Source organism: Eleutherodactylus coqui, chromosome 2 (genome assembly GCF_035609145.1).
Source record: "Eleutherodactylus coqui strain aEleCoq1 chromosome 2, aEleCoq1.hap1, whole genome shotgun sequence".
Taxonomy (NCBI): Eukaryota; Metazoa; Chordata; class Amphibia; order Anura; family Eleutherodactylidae; genus Eleutherodactylus; species Eleutherodactylus coqui.
The window spans coordinates 311177489-311198677 of NC_089838.1; the positions used below are offsets into that span (position 1 = coordinate 311177489).

Sequence of the window (21189 nt, forward strand, 5' to 3'; positions counted from 1 at the left end):
TGAACTAAACTGATGACCATGTATATAAAATTGTTCATCTTGCTTTTCAATAGGATTGTATTGACCTTTTTTATTCTGCAGAGTCACAAAGCAAAATGCAATCTAAATATATAAGACAAACAACTAGATAGATGTAAAATGTTAATAAAATAGGATTAAGAAAGTCCAATAAATGACCGTTGATCCTTAAGATTAACCTTCTATTACCGAGATGGCGAAGAATAAGTAGACTTCACTTTTAACCAGCCCTCCTTTCTCCCTCACACCTCCCCTCTGTTCTTCTGTCTCTTTTTTCAGAAGGTGCAGTCAGATGATGGATGAGCAAGTTCTTATGATGAACTGATGAAGATTTTTGCTTTTGGTAAAGAACAACACGCATCTTGGAAGGAGGGACGCACTGATCTTAATCAGCCAAATACAAAAACAACGTCTCGAAGTACAGATCAGTGTAAGGTAAGAAACCGAGTGTCGTCAGCGATTTAGTCATTCTAATTTAGTAAATGGGGAGATAATTCCTCAGTGGATTATACTTTATGGGTTACATCCGAGACATCGTATATCCATGCTTTAGCTATTACTGAACTAAGTGGTATATTTTGCTTGTGTTTTTAGAGTTTTTTGGATTTTTTCATAATTGAGTCTTAGTTTAGTAATGCTATAAGAAAGATTTATCTTTTGGCAAAGCAGAAAAAATAAGTCATTGCTAATATTCTTGTTGTTTCCATGCTACAGGTATCAGGGGAATACAGCGCCATTCAAGCAGGGGCTATGGTGGTTAATGCGATCTTAATATACCCCTGAGCCAATGTGCTTTAATAAATGGAGACACAATAACATCAAGTTATATTGAAGCAGCTGATCATATAAGATTCTGACGAGGCTTTTCATTTAGAAAATAGGACTTTGATGATTAGCGAACTTTAATTGGACTTTTTAGTGATTACCGGAATTATTTCATGTTTATTGGAAGGAGATTAGATAAGAGTCAGCGGACAGATAAGGGTCAAGTCACATTTGTAATCTAAAACTGTTTTCTAAGTACTTTAGTTAATATTACCAAATGATTATATTACGCATAATATCCGACTGAATACTATATAGAGAATATAGTATAAGAATGTAGATGTATTGGACAATAGTCATTACATTATTGAAAACCGCAATACCGCTTATTATACATAGCTTTGTATTATCCATTACCTAATGTGTTCGCGTCTATGCATCCCATGTGGTAATTATATTATTAGCTCTGCTTATATTCTTTAACAGGTACCATGCATTAAACAAATTAGAAAATAATGTATGATGTTACTGTTAACTGTCTATTGTATTATATGAGGACGCTAAAAGCTGGGCTTAAAATGAGTATTTAATTTAAAGCTATCTACATACTATTAGTTTCACCCATAATATTGCATAATATTATTCTATTTGATATATTGTTAATGCAGTAAGCATAAAACAAGCATAAATAGAAAAAAAAATATGACAAAAACTGTTTTATATTGACGGGTGATTTTTTTTTTGTACTGTGAACCCTACTGATACTATATATGAAAAATGATTTTTAGGATGCTTATATAATTATATGTGTGGTGGTATTAAAAGAAATCTTTATTATTAATTTAAGGTTTTAAATTTTAAAACACTTTAAAAATATTTAAATAAAAAAAATATATATATAGTAAAGCATCAAAAAAAATATATATATACATATTTAGATATATTTATAATATGGCTACTACTAATACTAAAAAACAAAAAGTGAAAAAGAACATTGGATATTTTCAGTGTTGGGAAGTAGAGAAAGCCAATTACGGCATTTATACATTTTTTAATTCAATTTAATTTTTCCAACTATATTACTGTGAAACTCTTGGTGTACGACCGTGTTTCCCCGAAAATAAGACAGTGTCTTATATTAATTTTTGTTCAAAAAGGTTTAACTTTTTTACATGTATAGCTGCCTGGACACTATTTAAATTCACTTTTTTAATTAACTGTTAGCAGGGCTTAATTTTGGAGTAGGGCTTATATTTCAAGCATCCTCAAAAAGCCTGAAAAATCATTTTGCATCCTCAGAAATTCTGGAAAATCATGCCTTGTCTTATTTTCAGGGAAACAGGGTATGAATCTCGTTAGTGTTCCTCACCATTGCACATTAGGATATTAAAGGACACTATTGTACACCTACTAGATCTGTGTAATACATTTTATTCCATGTATGTACATTTTTTTAAATGATGTATATTAAACATATTAAACCTTACGTAGGTTCACTAGCTCATCGTATAGGGTGAAAATCCTAATAAAATTGTAGTAAGAGAATAATCTAATGCTTGCGTAGTGTACAGAACAATATCACTTTATGGTCTTCTTAGAGAAAGATCGCTCTAGAAAAAAATTCTACAAAACTAAAAAATCTAATAAATAAGTCTACTACGTTGCCCGATTCTGTTATAGATCTTATCACTTTAATTTATTTAGAAGCTAAAAAGTTTTTTTAACTTAAATTTGGAAAGTTAGTCCATGCTAAGTATATATGCATTAAATAGTCTTTACGGGTCGATCATGAGGACCCCGTTACTCATAGCGTTATAAAAGAGAGATAAGGTATTTGCATGTAAAATCATAATGGTTATAACTGTTTCTTGCTTCAGATAAAGCAAGTCGATTATTAATCAGGCTGTGATGTGTTTCGGATCCTATAAAAAAACCTATAGCAAATAAAAAAAAAAAAATAGAAAATTAATCAAAAAAATTAATTGTATAGCGATCCGGAAAGTGATGCCATCAACAGGCTGCTGTTGCTACTATCAGCATACTCATTACTCCATAGCACAGAATAATATCCTGCTCTGAATGGGCTGTGGATAAGATTCTCTCATTTACAACCTTATACCTCCTGCACTGGATTTAATAACACATGAATACACAAAGCAAATGTTAATGTGTTAATCAGGCTATGTGGATAATGAGCACCGACTATTCAGGCCATAGTGAAAAATGGTGAACTGCAGATGGCCTGCTTGTTGACAGGTTCCTGTTAATAAATATTCCTAGACTTTAGAAATGATGGCTGTACAGGTCTAAAAGGAAGATGAAACTATTTGGTCCATTTTGTCTTAACTAAGTAAATTACGAACTTTGATATCTACTCATATGGTTATATCTAGAGATGAGCGAGTATACTCCCTAAGGGCAATTGCTCGAGCGAGCATTGCTTTTAGCGAGTACCTGCCTGCTCGAGAGAAAAGCTTCGGCTGCCGGCGGCGGGCAGGGAGCTGCGGGGGAGAGCGGGGAGGAACGGAGGGGAGATCTCTCTCTCCCTCTCTTCCTCCGCTCCCCCCTGCTGACTGCCGCAACTCACCGCTCCCCCGCGCCGGTACCCGAACCTTCTCTGCCGAGCGGGGAGATACTCGCTAAGGACAATGCTCGATCGAGCAATTGTCCTTAGCGAGTATGCTCGCTCATCTCTAGTTATATCCTTAAATTTTAATTGATATTAATTTTCCTCCTCTGCTGCTTTCCAATCTTTTTTTTTTGTACTCAGAAGATCTATAGAGTTACACAATCACATCTCCATATCTTTCTTGGTTGATGATTTAAAGGAATGTTCAGGAAAAGCTAATCTATACAGTACTAGTTGTAGGTTCAGGCTGGTCAATGGATGTAGAACATAAATATGAATCAGATATAAAAAGACTTACTGGATTGAATGGAATCAAAACTTTGATCCAATCTGATAAATAGCAATAAAAGGATGTAAAATTATGATTTATGTTCTTTAAGCTTTGAAGGAAGGTTCTCCGGTTCACTTTCTTGTACGTGTTCTTCACAGGTGTTGGATGTAATAACTGATAATAACTGAATACTTTATTATGAAGACGGAAAGTACTCCCTCCTCGTGCCAGGAACATTCCCCCTTCCATGGACTGGGTGAGTAATTACTGTGTAAACTTCTCCTTTAAATACAGTTGTTAGTATAGCTTCATAATAAAAGCCATCGACTGGTGTTCTTACAGCTCCCGACTGATACTCATCAGTTAAGGATTTCATTGACTTGACCATTCTGTAGAGTTAGTTTTTTTTGTTAAAATACTAATTACTATGGAAGTTAGGTCCTACTCGGTGGTGTAGCTAAGAGGATTCAAAGGCTGCCCTCAAACCTGAGCCCAACATTTGAATCATTATTTGTGAATAGAGATGAGCGAGTATACTCGCTAAGGCTAACTACTCGAGCGAGTAGTGCCTTAGCCGAGTACCTCCCCGCACGTCTCTAAAGACTCGGCTGCTGGCGGGGAGTGGCGGGGGAGAGCGGGGAGGAACGAGGGGGAGATCTCTCTCTCCCTCTCTTCCCCCCGCTCCCCCCGCCGCAACTCACATGTCACCTGCACCGGCAGCCGAATCTTTAGAGATGAGCGGGCAGATACTCGACTAAAGCACTACTCGCTCGAGTAGTTAGCCTTAGCGAGTATACTCGCTCATCTCTATTTGTGAACCATTTTAAGCCCTTCCTTTTCTGTACAGAAACACCCCCAAATATCCCATAAATTACGATTTTGAGGCATATTTGAATAGGTCAGCCTCTTCCGTCAGAACAGTTTTGCAAAAAATTGGACAGCTGTGGTATATTCTTAAGGGGACCCAAAGACCCCTCTGCCACCTAAAAAGCCTCACTACTAGAATGATGGTTGACACTTGGAGGCCCTAGTCAAGATTTTGCATTGGTGTCTATGAAATTCAAGTTACACCTTAGAAAAATATTTTTCTCTTATTTATATCCTTTATATTCTTGAAAACATATTCGAGAAATAAATGTCATAATCCCTTATTAGGGACTATTTCTTCCCAAATTATAAGTACATGGATTCAACAAAAAAAATCACTTTGTAAAATAGTAAAAAAAAATTGCACCCCTTTTATGGGCCCAATGACATTTCCAGGAACAAGAACCTAAGTCAAAGACTTTGGAGAACTCGAATAATTTAAGTTTGGATCAATTTCAGACATGAGTTAGTTGTATGTGTAGACACCAAATATGGGTCTACCAAACCAGCCACAGATCCTAAGCCAGAGGTTGCTGAACTGTGTTTGGCAAAGGACTGAGAATCAGTTTGGGAGTAAGTTTCAGGACTTGAGCTTCATTGCTGAATGTAATAACATGCTTCTTATACTTCAATATGCAGAGATATTTAACACATTATTATTAATCACATAGAAGATTATCCTTTTTTCTGTTCTGCGACATGTTGTCAAATATTTTTTTTTAGTTGGCACTCAAGGACAGACTTCCAATGGGAACACATCCAAAATAGATTTAACACTAAAATGGTGACCCCTAGAGCCTATAGTATAGTTCTCTACAAAATTACCATTAAGGGATGGGTATCTCAATACTTGCACGTTAAACACAAGCAGCCTGACTTTTGTGATAGCATCCCTATGTAAACATTCAGAATAAGCAATAATGTTTTATGGAGTCAAACTTTGATGTCATTATGTTCATCGAGACATCATATACCCTTCCCTAAATATGTTAGGGAAGGAAACTGACTATTACGACTCTGAACATGAAATGTTCTCAAAGTGGTTCCAACCTTTTAGCTCTTCTCCACCTAGCCATTGCCTGAAGGGACTTATACTACAGTTAAGATACATACATACATTAAAGGGTTTGTCTCAATAAGTCAACCCCTTCCCTATACCCTATGAGTTTTTCATTCTAACAGGCTAGACACAATTGGGTCAAAATACAGATATAGCTTCTCCCAAGTGCTTTTTTTTAGGGTTTTGGAGTATGGGCCTCTGGCTATCACCTAGTCACTAGGCCAATTTTATTTAGAAAATTGATTGGCATAATTAAGAAAACCTTTAAAAACAAATGTTGTTGTCCCAAAATGGACATCTCTCACCTATCCACAGGATAGGTGATAAATATCTGATCACTGGAGGCCCCATTTCTGTGGATTATAATGATCTCTAGATGGGGAATTCTGAGCACCCCCATTCCTTCTCACTGCATGACCATAGTGAGAGGGAGTTTGAATAGTGTGGTGGTCAAGCATGCGCAGTACCGCTCCATTCAAAGTCTGAGGCTACCAGAAACAGCTGAGTACAGTGCTCGCGTGTCTCTGTCCATTCCACAGACATTCAGGTGCACGATCAACCATTGCTCCATTCAAACTGTTCCTCGCTGTGATAATGTAGTGAAGAGGAACAGGGAGATTCAGGGCCCCATTCTAGTGATTGGCTCGGTCCAGTGATGTTTATACGGTGGACAGAGGATAAATATTCATTGTGGGGAAAATCCGCTTAAAGCCTAAGCTATTTGTAGTGAGCAAGTGGTAAATCATGTAGTATTTTAATGTATTGGCCATAAATCACTGATAGCCACAGTGGTTTCCTACGGCTTACTAAAGACATTTTTGTTGACAGCTTTCACTGGGTTTGGTTGTATGCATTTATGTACAGTATATGACCTGTTTAAAGGTGCATTTAGACATAACTATTACTATTCAAATTATTGTTAAAACAAATGGAAGTGAAAGATTATCATTCCATCTAAATGTGAGCCAACGACTGAATGACGAACGAGAATTATTCGTTTTTCACTCGTCGCTCATTTTATGCAGGCATAAAAATCATCGTTGGCTCACTCACTTCTCGTTGCGTTTAAACAATCCTTGCTATGTGTTTTTGTTACATGTGCTGCTGGGATCTGTAGTTCTAAGCTTCCTAGCAGCACAGCCCTCACAGGGTTAATTCATTGAGCTGGCTGGGTGTAGTACTTCCTGCTGGCTAATCTCCTGAGCTTGTGCTCACATATAAACCCAGCTCCTGGTCAGTCTCTATCTGGTGTTCAGAGTGAGCAGTCATGAATCCTTGTCTGTTGAAGCTTGCTGTGTGATCTGTGTTTTGCTGGTTCATGTCTGTTTGTTCATTTATATTCTGTCAGTTTTGTGTTAGCTTGCTGTGTGACCTGCTATCTGTGTCCTGTCCTGTTGCAGTGTGCTGTGTGAACTGTGTCCGGTTCTGCTGGACTCCTGGTTAGTGTAGGGACTAGCAGTATAGGCAAGAGCCGTGAAGTGGCCTGCTAGCTGGGTTTATATGTGAGCACACACTCAGGAGATTGGCTAGCAGGAAGTACCACATCCAGCCTAGGAATGTGAAACACTGAACAAGAAGTGAACACTTCTCAACAATGATCTGCTGGTCTAAACATGCTGCACGAACGATTGCGAACGAGTTAGCAGTGACGTCACTCGCTCATTCAAATGAGAATCGGCTTGTCTAAAAGGGCCATAAGCCTTGTACAAAATGAATCAAATGTCAATCAGGACTGTGAACAATGACAGAAAACGGATGTTTTGTGCCTACTTTCACTTTAGTAATCAGGATTGTTTTTTTGGCCCCAATTTTTTCTTCTGAATGTCTTGCTTTGTACACAAAGAATAGGGATGAGCAGAGCCAAATCAAGACTGGAGGGCCTCTTTCCAGTAAACTTAAGCTAGTCACACATTAGATAATTGTTGGCAGATCCCACAATGTCAGAAGGAGCCACTGACAATCTAATGTGTTTGGAAGCAGCCTAACTGTTCCCTGATGTTTGCTGTTGGGGAACAAAAGATCAAGATGCCCCAATTACTTGTTCAACCAAGAGATAAACAAAGCCAAATATGTCCGTCAGACACTCCTTACGGCCACAAACCCCAATGTTTGGCCACCTAAATTCTTCTGGTTAAGAGTCTATACAGATGGCCTCCAGACCTATGAAAGCACTCGTACAAGAGAGTAGATTTCCAACCTCAGTATATTATATTAATTAAAAAAAACTGTATAATGATCTCTTCTAACAAAACGGTTATTTGGTTGGAGGTATACTTTTTGTTTTTTTCGAATCCCCTTTTCTTGGTGCTTGGAGTGTATGAGGAGTGCTGGAGAGAAATGAGTGTTGGAGGTCTCTGACAATTGACCCCTTTTATAATGTTGAGTGAGCTCAGTTTTAGATGGTGGCAAACAGGGCAGCTGTCCAGGGCTAAGAACAGCACCCATAGCAGTAACCTGGGAATGCAGCACAAAAACATTCTGCTTCACTGTTCGTTCCAGTAGTCTGCAAAATACTCATTTACACAGTTATGGATTATCAATTTCTATTCACATTTGACTAAAAGAAAGTCAACGTATGACATCCACATAGTACAAGAAGTAATGATTCATACAGCCGGCACTACAAGGAGTTAACTGCGCTGAGGTCAAAAAGTTGAAACTCACTCTACTTGTGTTTGTACTGAAGATTGACTTTATGAAGGTCAAATTTAGCCCTGTGTACATAGGATGGATATTCTCTCTGCCTCCACATTTCAAATGCTTCATCACTAACTTTGAAGGGATGCCAGAGATGAAGTACCAGATAAAATCAGAAACAAACCTACATGTTCTTATTTCCTGTGGTAAACAGATGTATTTGCGTTTTACACTTGACTACAGATAATGGGATGGAGGTGAAAAGGTAATATTTTTATGATTTTTTCATCAGTCAAGAGGGGTATTTGTGTCCAGATTCAAAATGCGGCTTCTTTTTTTCCTTCTCTTCTATAATCTACGGAAAATCTAATTAAATGAAAAAGACAAAAATTCCTAACAAAAATATATAAAAAGAAAAAATCACAATAATGATATCACTTTAAAGATATGAATATATTTAGTCAACATGGCAGGGTGTGGATTGTAAGGTGACCATAGAAATAATGATTGACCTTCATCAGATTAATCTTCAAGCATTGTTTGTCTCCAAACCACATGCATGGAAAGACATTTTTCAAGGGTCGGAACTATTTTTATGGAATTTTCATTCCATTTTGATGTAGTAAAAGTCATTCCAATATACCAAATGGGCATCAACAAAGAATACAAAACAGGGTTGCGAAAGAACGTGTATATGGTCATGTATTACCAAACAAGATAAGGCACCCCTATAATTGCACTCCCCCCCCCCCCCCCCCCCAAAAAAAATATAACACAAAAAATACAGACTAAAGAAACACAAAGTGTGTCCTTACATTGTGGGTGTTTTTTGTAATCTTAATAAAGATATTTCTATTTGATTTTTTTGGGTGGGCTTTACAATTTTGGAGGTTCTTTTTTTTTGTTTGGTAAAAGTCAATCCAGTTTCAGTTTCGCATTAAAGCCGATTGCGTTAATGTGCTGTAATTACAACTAGGGCAGATAATCATTTTTGTTTGCTGGTCTGATAAACGTCTTGATGATGGCATAGATGTCTATTACTGACAGCCATTTGGCTCTGATTACGTAATAGTTTTTATAACATATGTGTATGATTTTAAAAATAAAATGGGTTACCACTGATACATTCTTGACTAGACCCTGTGTGTAAAACTGGTCATACACATTTATATAAGGACCTCCTGACTATACTTCAACAGCAGATGGCAAGGGAAAGAAGGTTTGGGCATGTTGGAATTCATGTTGAAATCCTTGTTCCCATTGGAGGTAAGCCTCATTCTATTAAAATATAGTGGTGTAGTTAGAACAAAGTAACCATCACCCAAGTGAGTGTTTGGCTGATGGTAGTCTTATGTATAACAAACTGGAAGAAGACAGCTGTTCCATTCGTTGAAGAGGAGGCAACTGTTGCTCAGCTGGTCAAGCAGATGTCCTGCACAGTATATACTTTTATGAGGAGATAATTGTTTGTAACCAGTAGCTAAAGTTGGTTACAGATATGAGATATTTGTGGCCAAATTCAGTCAATACAAATGTTGGCCAAAGTCTCCAATTTCTTGAGCAAGAAATAATATACCATCCACTTTGTTCTACTGTGAGAAAAGTGCTGCCCATGGCAGCACCCTACTGGAGTATTCTGAGCATGACCAAGTCTATGGTCTTCTGCGGACAGTAGATTGCTGTTCTCACCAGAATTTCCTGTCTTTGCAAACGCATCTCTTTGGCTAGGGCATAGCTATATGATAGTCAGGGCTAGGATAATTTCCAGGCTTGGAAACACAGAGTTGACCATTATGATCATCGAAGGAGCCATCAGCAACCTTCTAGAGCCCTTCTCTTAAACATATATGAAAGCTCAAAGGACAATTTTCCAATGATCATTATTCTCTACTGAAACATAGCTCTTTACAAAGTAACTAAACTTCATGATATGCCACCAATTATATGTACCTAAGTTGGATGTTCACACTGTGTCTGCACCTGATGGCAAGCACGTTGGATGACTCGAAAAACCTTCAATATGCTGCCAATCTTTCAGCTATTTGAGCAATTGTTCCCTTTTGTAACATGCCATGTTCTAATGTCAGATGCTAAGATGATATTGAAAATCAAAAACCATGAATTGTGGTTTCCTATATGGATTTTTGGAATCATTATTTTCCATTTTTTTCATAGTTCTATTGTCAATCAACGCCTGTTTCTCATAGAAGTCCATTGAGAAGGATAAATTGCAGATGAAGCATAAAATCTAAACATTTAAAGGTTTTTAATATGTTGTTTCAGATCACAAGATGAATGAACTGTGTGCGGGTTGTGGATGCACGATCTCAGACCGCTTCTTGCTCAGAGTGAATGACAGATCTTGGCACGAGTGCTGTGTTAAGTGTGCAGCCTGTCTACAAATCTTATCTGGGACCTGTTATTATCGTAACCGCCAGCTGTACTGCAAAGAAGACTATGAAAAGTAAGTGAACAGCATTATTAAACTACTCTTGGTGAAATATGTTGGTAGGAATTATATGAATTAGTATTTTCCAGTAAAAGTTGAATTTCCATAACTTTTTATGTTTCAAAAGTGTGAAGGGCAATTAGGCAGATAGGTGGGCAGAGCGGGCAGACAGTCTGGTGTGTGAGTGCTCCTGCAGTGGCCAGTGAATGTATAGCCACCGCCAGGTCTTGTCACAGCCAGCGATCTGTCATTTCTCTGCCAGCACACCTATACTTCTGTGGGTTCTAGCCTGTCTAGCTAGGTTTAATGTCTTCGGTCCTATCTAGTTAGGTTAATTAGTCCTGCAGCTGTTAGATGAGGTGGTGGCTGGTGATTGACAGCTCTGTCAGCCAATCAGTTTCTTTCCAGTCCCTATGTAACCCAGCTCTTCCTGGCTGGGAGTTGCCAGTTATATTTCAATGTTCCTGATTAAGTAAGCTTGCTCAGTGCTCCTGTCTGTTGTCTGGCTCCTGTGTTCTGGTTCGTCCCCTGTGTTTCTGTTTGTCTTGCATTCTGTGTTCTCGTCTTTTATTTATTGTCAGTTTCTCTTTGTCCCTGGTTTACTGTACTCTGGTTCCCCTTTGACCTTAGACCTGTCCTTGTGGAAGTAGTGGGGTCATCCCTTTAGGGACGGGTGCTCCGCTGTGAGGTGGGTTCTGTCGGAGGTGTTCAGAGTGGCCCGCTCTGATCGCTACCTCTTATTTCTGTCTGATACTGCGTCTAGCCACCTGTGTAGCAAGCTAACATGTCAGTCCTGGCTGCTCCAGTACCACGTAATCTCAGGGTTTTGTGAGCAGTCCAGGACAAACGTAACAGGTCTGCTGTGAGATTTGAACAAGTAGAGCAATGGGACAGCACTAGGCTGGTGATATGTTTCAGTATTAAGGGAAGAACTACTGAGATTTATTTATGTTTTTTTCCAAATGTGTGTATTACATTTAATGTTTCCTTAAATTTTAATTTTTGTCATGCCAAGGAAACAAAAGAAGTTTCCAGTCCCATTAAATCTTTTACAAGTAGCTGACAATGGTATAAAATAATAATAAAAGGATTATTTTCACTTTACTAAATCCCTGCCGCTCTCTTGCCAACACTTCCTTGGGCCCCTGCCGGACTTTGTTTTAAAAGCTCCAACGATGATGACCGCTGCAGTCTATCACTGGCTTTGGCAATGACATTTCGACACCACCGAGGTCACAGCTTTGGACAGTGATTGCCTATAGTAGATACATGTTGAGACAACATAAAATCAATGGAGCCAAGTAATAATAAAAAAGTTTGGTACCGTGTTAGCCAGTAGAAGGAAATATGATTGTTCTCAGCAAGAGAAACTAAGTAATCTTGTGGATATGATACTTTTTTAATAGCTAACACAAAGAGGTGCTGTTAGAGCAAACAATCGAAATGGCTTGAGTTTCTTCATCAGGCTTTAATAGCCCTTTGATAGTCCGGTGGATTCGCAAATGCTTAAAAGATAGGTATCACAATCTCAATCTCTTGTGAGTAGGGATGAGTTACAAGAGTCTAGCCTGGGTTCTATTTCTTTTAATATGTTGGTAAGTGACAGAAGAAAGTGTAACCTGTAAGGTCTGTCTGTGTGTTGGTGACACAAAAGTGTACAATAGGGTTGATACTCCTGGTGGGGTCTTGAACATGGAGAAAGATTGAGCCTTACTGGATAAATGGTCAAAACAATGGAAACTGCAGTTCAATGTATTTAGGGCAAAGAAATCCTTGGACTGAGAATCGTATGGACTGTTCTGTGTTATCCAGGACTTCAGAAGAAAAGGATTTAGGGGTTCTGGTTTCTGGCAGCCGCAAAATATGTCCACAGTGCAGACTGGTAGCAAAGAAAGCAAGTAGATACTCAGCTGCCTCGCTAAAGGTGTTACCAGTAGAAAGAAAGAGATTGTTATCCACTGTAATGAGCTCTGGTGAGACCACATCTGGAATACTTGGGTCAGTTCTGAATACCTCATCTACAAAAATACATTGTTCAAATAGAATGAGTCCAAAGATGAGCAACAAAAATGGTGGAAGAATAAAACTTATCAGAAAAGACTTAAAGAACTTTTAGTACAGCCTGCAGAAGAGAAGTGTCATGATGGAAAGCTTTATATATGTTATAGGAGGAGAAAAGGGAGAGGAGGACATGATGGAAACCTTTATATATGTTACAGGAGGAGAGAAGGGAGAGGAGGAAATGTTGGAAAGCTTTATATATGTTATAGGAGGAGAAAAGGGAGAGGAGGACATGATGGAAAGCTTTATATATGTTACAGGAGGAGAGAAGGGAGAGGGGGACATGATGGAGACCTTTATATATGTTACAGGAAGAGAGAAGGGAGAGGAGGACATGATGGAAAGCTTTATATATGTTACAGGAGGAGAGAAGGGAGAGGGGGACATGATGGAAACCTTTATGTATGTTACAGGAGGAGAGAAGGGAGATGAGGAAATGATGGAAACCTTTATATATGTTACAGGAGGAGAGAAGGGAGAGGAGGAAATGATGGAAACCTTTATATAACAGGAGGAGAGGGGGGACATGATGGAAACCTTTATATATGTTACAGGAGGAGAGAAGGGAGAGGAGGAAATGTTGGAAAGCTTTATATATGTTATAGGAGGAGAAAAGGGAGAGGAGGACATGATGGAAAGCTTTATATATGTTACAGGAGGAGAGAAGGGAGAGGAGGACATAATGGAAACCTTTATATATGTTACAGGAGGAGAGAAGGGAGAGGGGGACATGATGGAAAGCTTTATATATGTACCAGGAGGAGAGAAGGGAGAGGGGGACATGATGGAAACCTTTATATATGTTACAGGAGGAGAGAAGGGAGAGGAGGACATGATGGAAAGCTTTATATATGTTACAGGAGGAGAGAAGGGAGAGGGGGACATGATGGAAACCTTTATATATGTTACAGGAGGAGAGAAGGGAGAGAAGGAAATGATGGAAACCTTTATATATGTTACAGGAGGAGAGAAGGGAGAGGAGGAAATGATGGAAACCTTTATATAACAGGAGGAGAGGAGGGACATGATGGAAACCTTTATATATGTTACAGGAGGAGAGAAGGGATAGGAGGACATGATGGAAACCTTTATATATGTTACAGGAGGAGAGGAGGGAGAGGAAGACATGATGGACCCTTTATATATGTTACAGGAGGAGAGAAGGGAGAGGGGGACATGATGGAAACCTTTATATATGTTACAGGAGGAGAGAAGGAAGAGGAGGACATGATGGAGACCTTTATATATGTTATAGGAGGAGATAAGGGAGAGGAGGACATGATGGAAACCTTTGTATATGTTATAGGAGGAGAGAAGGGAGAGGGGGACACGATGGAAACCTTTATATATGTTACAGGAGGAGAGAAGGAAGAAGGGGACATGATGGAAACCTTTATATATGTTACAGGAGGAGAGAAGGGAGAGGAGGACAGGATGGAGACCTTTATATATGTTACAGGAGGAGAGAAGGGAGAGGGGGACATGATGGAAACCTTTATATATGTTACAAGAGGAGAGAAGGGAGAGGAGGACATGATGGAAACCTTTATTTATGTTACAGGAGGAGAGAAGGGAGAGGGGGATATGATGGAAACCTTTATACATGGTAAAGTTATGAATAGGGTTCAGGAGGGAAGTGTTTCTATTAGAAAGCTAAGTGCTAGAAGAAGGGAGCACAATCTGAGATTAGTTGGGGAAAAATCTGAAGCAGCATCAAGAAATATTTTTTACAGAAAAAGTAGTAGATGCTTGGAACAAACTTCCAGCAGACGTGGTTGGAAAATCAACAATAAATGGATCAAGCTGCCTGGGATATGCATAGATCTATCCTAAGACAGAAACAATGTAAGGGCAGACTGGATTTGGTCTTTTTCTGCTGTCAATTTTCTATATTTTTTTAACTTCAGTGGGTGTTTTGCAGTTCACAAACTGCGCTTGAATGAAGGTTTGTGGGATGAGTATACTAACAGCTGCAACCGGGTCCTCACAAGTAAGATATAATGTTTGGTGATGAAAAGCTTTAATCCCACGTGTGGAGCCCCTTCCTCTCCCTCTGTCCCAGGCCACAAACTTTCCTTGGCACCTGATTTAAGGCATGAGATCCTTGAATGCCCAGACTAAATCTTATCGCAGAGGGTGGGATTGACAGAAACCATTTGATGCACCAACCCTCCTCCACAACCAAGTCATCTGAATGCATTTCTTTTGCCAGATCAAAAAAAATAAATTTAACATATTAACTATAATCTTGTTTTCAGTTCACCGTGTCATATTTTTAGTGTTTTTATGTAGAAAATGCGAGTTTAGAAATACACTGTACTAACTGTGTTCACTGAAATATTGGGATAAACATTTCGTTGAGGTTAGGTTTGGAAAACTTTTTACAATATAGGGCCAATCAGTCTATTTACTTATCCATTAGATTTTAAAGCGTACCGTGCGTTTTGATAGTATATAACACATATATTCTTTCAGTTCCGCCATTGACATGTTCGTGGTGACTGGATCCAATCAAGGCCACCACGAACATGTCAATGGCGGAACTGAAAGAAGCCGTGAAAGACAGGAATGCGTGGAGAACATTGATCTGTAAAGTGACTAGTGATGAGCGAGTATACTCACTAAGGGAAATTGCTCAAGCGAGCAGTGCCCTTAGCGAGTACCTGCCTGCTCGATACAAAAGGTTCGGGTGCCGGCGGCGGGCAGGGAGCTGCGGGGGAGAGCGGGGAGAAATGGAGGGGAGATCTCTCTCTCCCTCTCTCCCGCCCCCCCCTGCTGACTACCGCTACTCACCACTCCCCCGCGCCAGCACCCGAACCTTTTCTTCCGAGCGGGCAGCTACTTGCTAAGGGCAATGCTCGCTCGAGCAATTGCCCTTAGCGAGTATACTCGCTCATCTCTAAAAGTGTCCGAAGGTTGGATGCGACTGAACAGATAATCATCATCAACACATATATACAAGTAAAATCACTGGCTTACATAGAAGGGGCAGAAACAGAGGGCAGAGGATCCCTGTGTGAAGAATGTGCCTGTCAACTTACACACACAAAAGAAAGTACGCTATAAGACAACTTTTATAAGACAGCGACTTAAAATACAACAACTTAGCATTAGTATTCCTGTAAGGCCACCTGCAGACGGCCGGGTCGGATCCCATTGCAAGAATTCTCGCAGCGGGACCCGACCCGAGCCCCTGCAGGGACCAGTGCAGCGCTCACCTCTCCCGCGGTTCCGGCTCTTTGATGTGCTGGCTGCCGGCCAGCCGGCGCATGTGCAGAGCAGAGCTGGGGCGCTGGGAGAGACATTTTTGTGCGGGCCTCTGCAACACTCACACAGAAATAGAGCATGTTGCGATTTGTTTTCCGCATGTATTTTCACGTGGACAAATCGCGGCCGTCTGCATAGGATTGCGTATTGCAATGCAATCCTATGCAGGCGTCCAGGGGCGGAAATTCTACAGGAAATCCCCCTGCTGAATTTCCGCCCTGTGTGCAGGGGGCCTAAGTAATGCAGTCAGCACATAATAGATACCAGTTCTACACAATGATAGTGATTACAGTGCAGTTACCTCCAGTGATCACAGATGAGATTGTCTCTGATTGGAGTCATCCACTTACTTTTTAAAAAAATCTAGAGTGCCATGAAGACTTCTTCCAGCCATGATGTGTCTCTGCAGACACATCTTGACACTACCTCCAATAAATTTGTCAGTACTCCCCATAGTAGTAGCACTCCCTCTGTGGACCCACATACTTATAATGCCCCCTTTGTGTCCCTATAGAGCCCCCTCTCTGACATCAAAGGCATAATAGAGCTCCCTCTGTGCCCTCCTAACTTAATAGTGAACCCTGTGTCCTTCAAAATATATAGTGCCCCCTTTGTGCCCTCCAAACTTATAGTGCCCCCAGAAACTTAATAGTGCTCCCTCTGTGCTACTCCAAACCTAATAGTTCCTCCACTTTTCACCCTCTGGGCTACTGTACAGCTGAACCCGTAAGAAAGATTATTTTGGCGCCAGATTTTACCACCCATGCCTGGTATTTGTTTCCCCCTGCTTTATATGACCCTTGAGCCAATTTCTCACCCCCTTGTTTGGTAGCAAAGGGATTTGAGCCCAATGTTCTGCCACAGTGGTTTGTAGAATAGATAGAAGAATCTCTCCTGCTGCAACCCATTTGACAAAAATTACAATACATCTGGGCCTCTTAGGCTAAATAGCCATTTAAATCGGGTGGTGGTAGTGTCTCATGCAAAAAGTCCAGTGAAATGGGCCGATATGTGTGCAAATCTGCCCCGTTCAAAGCACAAATACGTTGTGCTATAGCATGCGCATACATTCGTGTCAAGGAGCCCATACACAGAACGATTACATTCAGATATTGGGAATCTGAACGACAATCTTCAGTGCAAATGCCTCCCCGATCTGAATGTTGAACCATAATTCATTCACCTATGGTTCGCCGTTCAGATCACGCAGGAATAAAAATCAAATGATGATCGTCCCGTGTGAACAGGCAGTCACTCCTCTATAAACAACTGCCTGTTCACTGTGAATGGAGGCGGCTGGAAAGATCCCCGGCCGCTCCACACCTATCCACTGAGCGATCATTGCTCCTGTCTGAGTGGACAGCTGTGATTATTGTTGGCACGATGGTCGGAGGCTTCTGCGCCCAAGAACTGATCCGTGTAAAAGGGCCCTTAGTTTGGCAATGGCTAAATGAGCTTAGAGTGGCAATGACTTTGCTAAGCCATAGATGTGATCAGATAAGTTGTCATCTCTCCTTTTGACAATTCATACAATGTAGTCCTCATTGGTGAGCATCAGCCGTTAATATGGTGACTACATACGTTATGTTTTTGGTGACTGATACAGATGGATATAGAGGTAATATCCATACATCTATGTGTTTGCTTTAAAAATGAAGTGTGTCCAATGACTAATTCCTTTTTATCCCCTTTCCCTTTCGTGCCCGAGCTTTGAATTTACATATTGTCTTTGCATTGACTTAATTTTTGTTTGACTTCCCAGATAACCTCCTTCACAGTTTTAATCCTGCATCCTAGAAATGTAATTAAACGCTCCTCATACATGTTTAATATCTTCCCTCTCCCTCCGACTTTATTACAGCTGTAATAAAAGACAATTTTGAGAGCAGTCCCGTGGGCATTCCTCTTCCCTCATGGTAATAGCCCCTGGCATTTCACCAGAATGCACCTTCACAGGATATTGAGTTTGTCGGAGTTCTTTGTAGAGATGCTGGATAAGAACACGTGTTTGTCAAGAAGAGTTGTGCAGATGAGGGGGTAAAGGCTTGGAACGGAGGATCTGGAATACCCTTTGTACTATAGACAATGAGCCACCTTATATTTCTGCTTGTTACAGACACGTTATGCAGTAGATATAAAAGTCTTCACGCCCCGGTTATAATACTATGTTTTTGTCATGCTAAAATATCCAACAAAGATCAATCATTTCAGATTTCTTTGCACCTGTGATGTGACTCGTTATCTGGACAATTCCATTGAAAAACAAACTGCAATCTGGTCGGTGTCTACCAGCATGGCACATCTTGACTTGGCAATCTTTCAAAATTTGTCAGATTGCAAGGGCATCGCGTATGTAGATCCCTCTTCAGGTCACCCACAGATCTTCAATGGGATTAGGTCTGGGCTCTGGTTGGGCCATTCTAAAACTATGACCTTCTGGTGAAGCCATTCTCTTGCTAATTTGGAGATCTGCTTGTCGTGCTGAAAGGTGAAATTCCTCTTCATCTTCAGGTTTTTAGCAGAGTCTTGAAGGTTTTTCGTCAAAATGGTCTGATATTTACACATCAGACATATACCTTTGGAATTATAGCCAAAAAGTTCCCCCTCGGTCTCATTAGACACAACACGTTCTCCACAGACTTCTGGCAGACTTCATGTAGGCTTTGAATGTTTTTCTTTATTAGAAGAGGCTTCCATCTTGCCCCCCTCCCCCACAGCCCAGACGTATCAAGAATACAGGAGATGGTTGTCACATGACTACACAACCAGTACTTGCCAGAAACTCCTGCAGCTCCTGTAATGTTGCTGCCGGCCTCTTGGGACAATTTTTTTTCTGTCCTTTTCATCAATTTTTCAGGACCATCCAGTTGTTGCTGATGTTACTGTTGTGCCAAATGTAATCCCCTTCTTGCTGCCCGTCTTCACTGTGTTCCCTGGTATATGTAATATATTAGAGATGTTTTGGTCTCCTTCTCCTGACTGATCCTTTCCAACAAGCAGATCTCTTTGATGTTCTGTAAAATCTTTACCAACTAGAAAAATGTCAGGAAAATCCTCCGAGAAGAGTCGAACTTTATATGGGGGAAACCAGAATCCTTGTACATAACGGCAGCGGAGTGCGGACTACTGCTTATCAGGGGATTAAATATGATTGGCTAATTCTAAGTACAATCACATCCCCAAATATAAGAGGGGGTGAACACTTATGCAACCACATTATTTTAGTTTTGTTATTTTTATTTTTCCACCCAAAATGATTTCCTTTTGTATTTCAATGGAATTGTCCAGATATCGGGTCACATTGAAGGTGGAAATAAATCTGGAATTAATCATTTTTTGGGGGGATATTTTGACATGACTAAAACCTGGCATTTTACCAGGGGTGTGTAGACTTTTTATATGCATTGTAGGCTATGGTGGGTATTCCACCTATAGACGATGTGAGATATGATGTTCTGAGTTGTCACAGGAGATGAAAGTGGCAGAGATCCAGAAACGGTTACCAGAGGCCAGCAAAAGCATTTGAGAGTTTATATCAACCGCTGTTTGGTTCTGAATGTGATGATGGCAAAATCCATAGAGGGGTTTAAGAGGGGACTAGATGTCTTTCTAGAGCACTATGATATTACAGGATATAGACATTAGGTGACCAGCAGGTTGTTGTTCTGGGTCTTACATTCAGATAGGAACTATATCAGGCTGAACTAGATGGACATTGTCTTCATTCAGCCTAACATACTATGTTACTATGAACTGGCACGTTATAATGAACCCCTCAGGATGCATTCACATGGGCACAAAACTCGCACACGGGTGAAAAATACCGCTGCCTAACAAGGACGAGCCCATGACCCGAACCGAGGCCATCTGTACTGCCCCTAAGTAGAGAAGGGAAATGTCAATAAGCAGGTGGTAACAACTAATGCCAGCAGGAGCAATGGCAGAACAACACTAAGATATAAATCAATACACCAACTACTTAGCTTAAAGGGGTTGTCCCGCGCCGAAACAGGGTTTTTTTTTTTTTTTCAATAGGCGCGAGACAAACCCAATGCATGTGTTAAAAAAAAAAAGTTTAGTACTTACCCGAATCCCCGCGCTGCGGTGACTTCTTCCTTACCTTACTAAGATGGCCGCCGGGATCTTCACCCACGATGCACCGCGGGTCTTCTCCCATGGTGCACCGTGGGCTCTGTGCGGTCCATTGCCGATTACAGCCTCCTGATTGGCTGGAATCGGCACACGTGACGGGGCGGAGCTACGAGGACCAGCTCTCCGGCACGAGCGGCCCCATTCACCAGGGAGAAGACCGGACTGCGCAAGCGCGTCTAATCGGGCGATTAGACGCTGAAATTAGACGGCACCATGGCGACGGGGACGCTAGCAACGGAACAGGTAAGTGAATAACTTCTGCATGGCTCATAATTAATGCACGATGTACATTACAAAGTGCATTAATATGGCCATACAGAAGTGCTGAACCCCACTTGCTTTCGCGGGACAACCCCTTTAATCCAGACGGCAGCACCAGGGAAGAAAGGACTAGACCAACTTCCCCCAAGAGAGATGAATAATCATCAACCCGCTAGGGGGGGGGGGTTGAAATATATAAACCCCTTCTCAAAGAGATTGGCCAACATACGACTCCAATGACTCTTTATCAACGACGGAGGAACCCAAAGAGGGATAACCGACCTACAACCACAAATGTGTCATGACATGGCTCAAACTGACCTTCTACCACTGGTCCGTTTTCGCATTACGGCTGGTATACTATGGACCTGTCGCGCCCGTCAAGCCGTGACAGCTGGGAGTTGTATTTTCACAAAAACTAGAAAGCCACAGGTTGGAGGTTCCCTTTAGGGTATGTTCACACGTACTGAAAAATGGTGCTGGTTGTCTGCAGTGGACAATCCCCACCAAATGCTGTATCAAAATTGAAATTGAAAGGGTTAAATTTGCTGCTGATCAAAAGCCATGTCAAAATCTGCAGCAACAGCTCGGATTTTGACGTGTTTTCCGCTTCAGTATTGATCTATCGCTACATGTCCTATCTGTTTGTGTTCCTTGGAATGCACAGACTGTTCATAAAATCATAGAATGGTAGAGTTGGAAAGGACCTCCAGGGTCATTGGGTCTAACCCCCTGCTCAGTGCAGGATCACT

General features: G+C 40.7%; 1 protein-coding gene across 1 annotated transcript in view; it reads left to right on the top strand.

Annotated features, from left to right (window-relative positions):
• Positions 1 to 3850: 3850 nt before the first annotated feature.
• The window catches only part of LOC136610865 (LIM homeobox transcription factor 1-alpha-like), a 54005-nt gene continuing 36666 nt past the window's right edge, over positions 3851 to 21189 (top strand). Inside the window, exons 1-2 of the mRNA XM_066590065.1 lie at positions 3851 to 3939; positions 10531 to 10711. Of these exons, the coding sequence (XP_066446162.1) occupies positions 3882 to 3939; positions 10531 to 10711 (239 nt within the window). The 5' untranslated portion in view covers positions 3851 to 3881. The remainder of the gene's footprint in view (positions 3940 to 10530; positions 10712 to 21189) is intronic.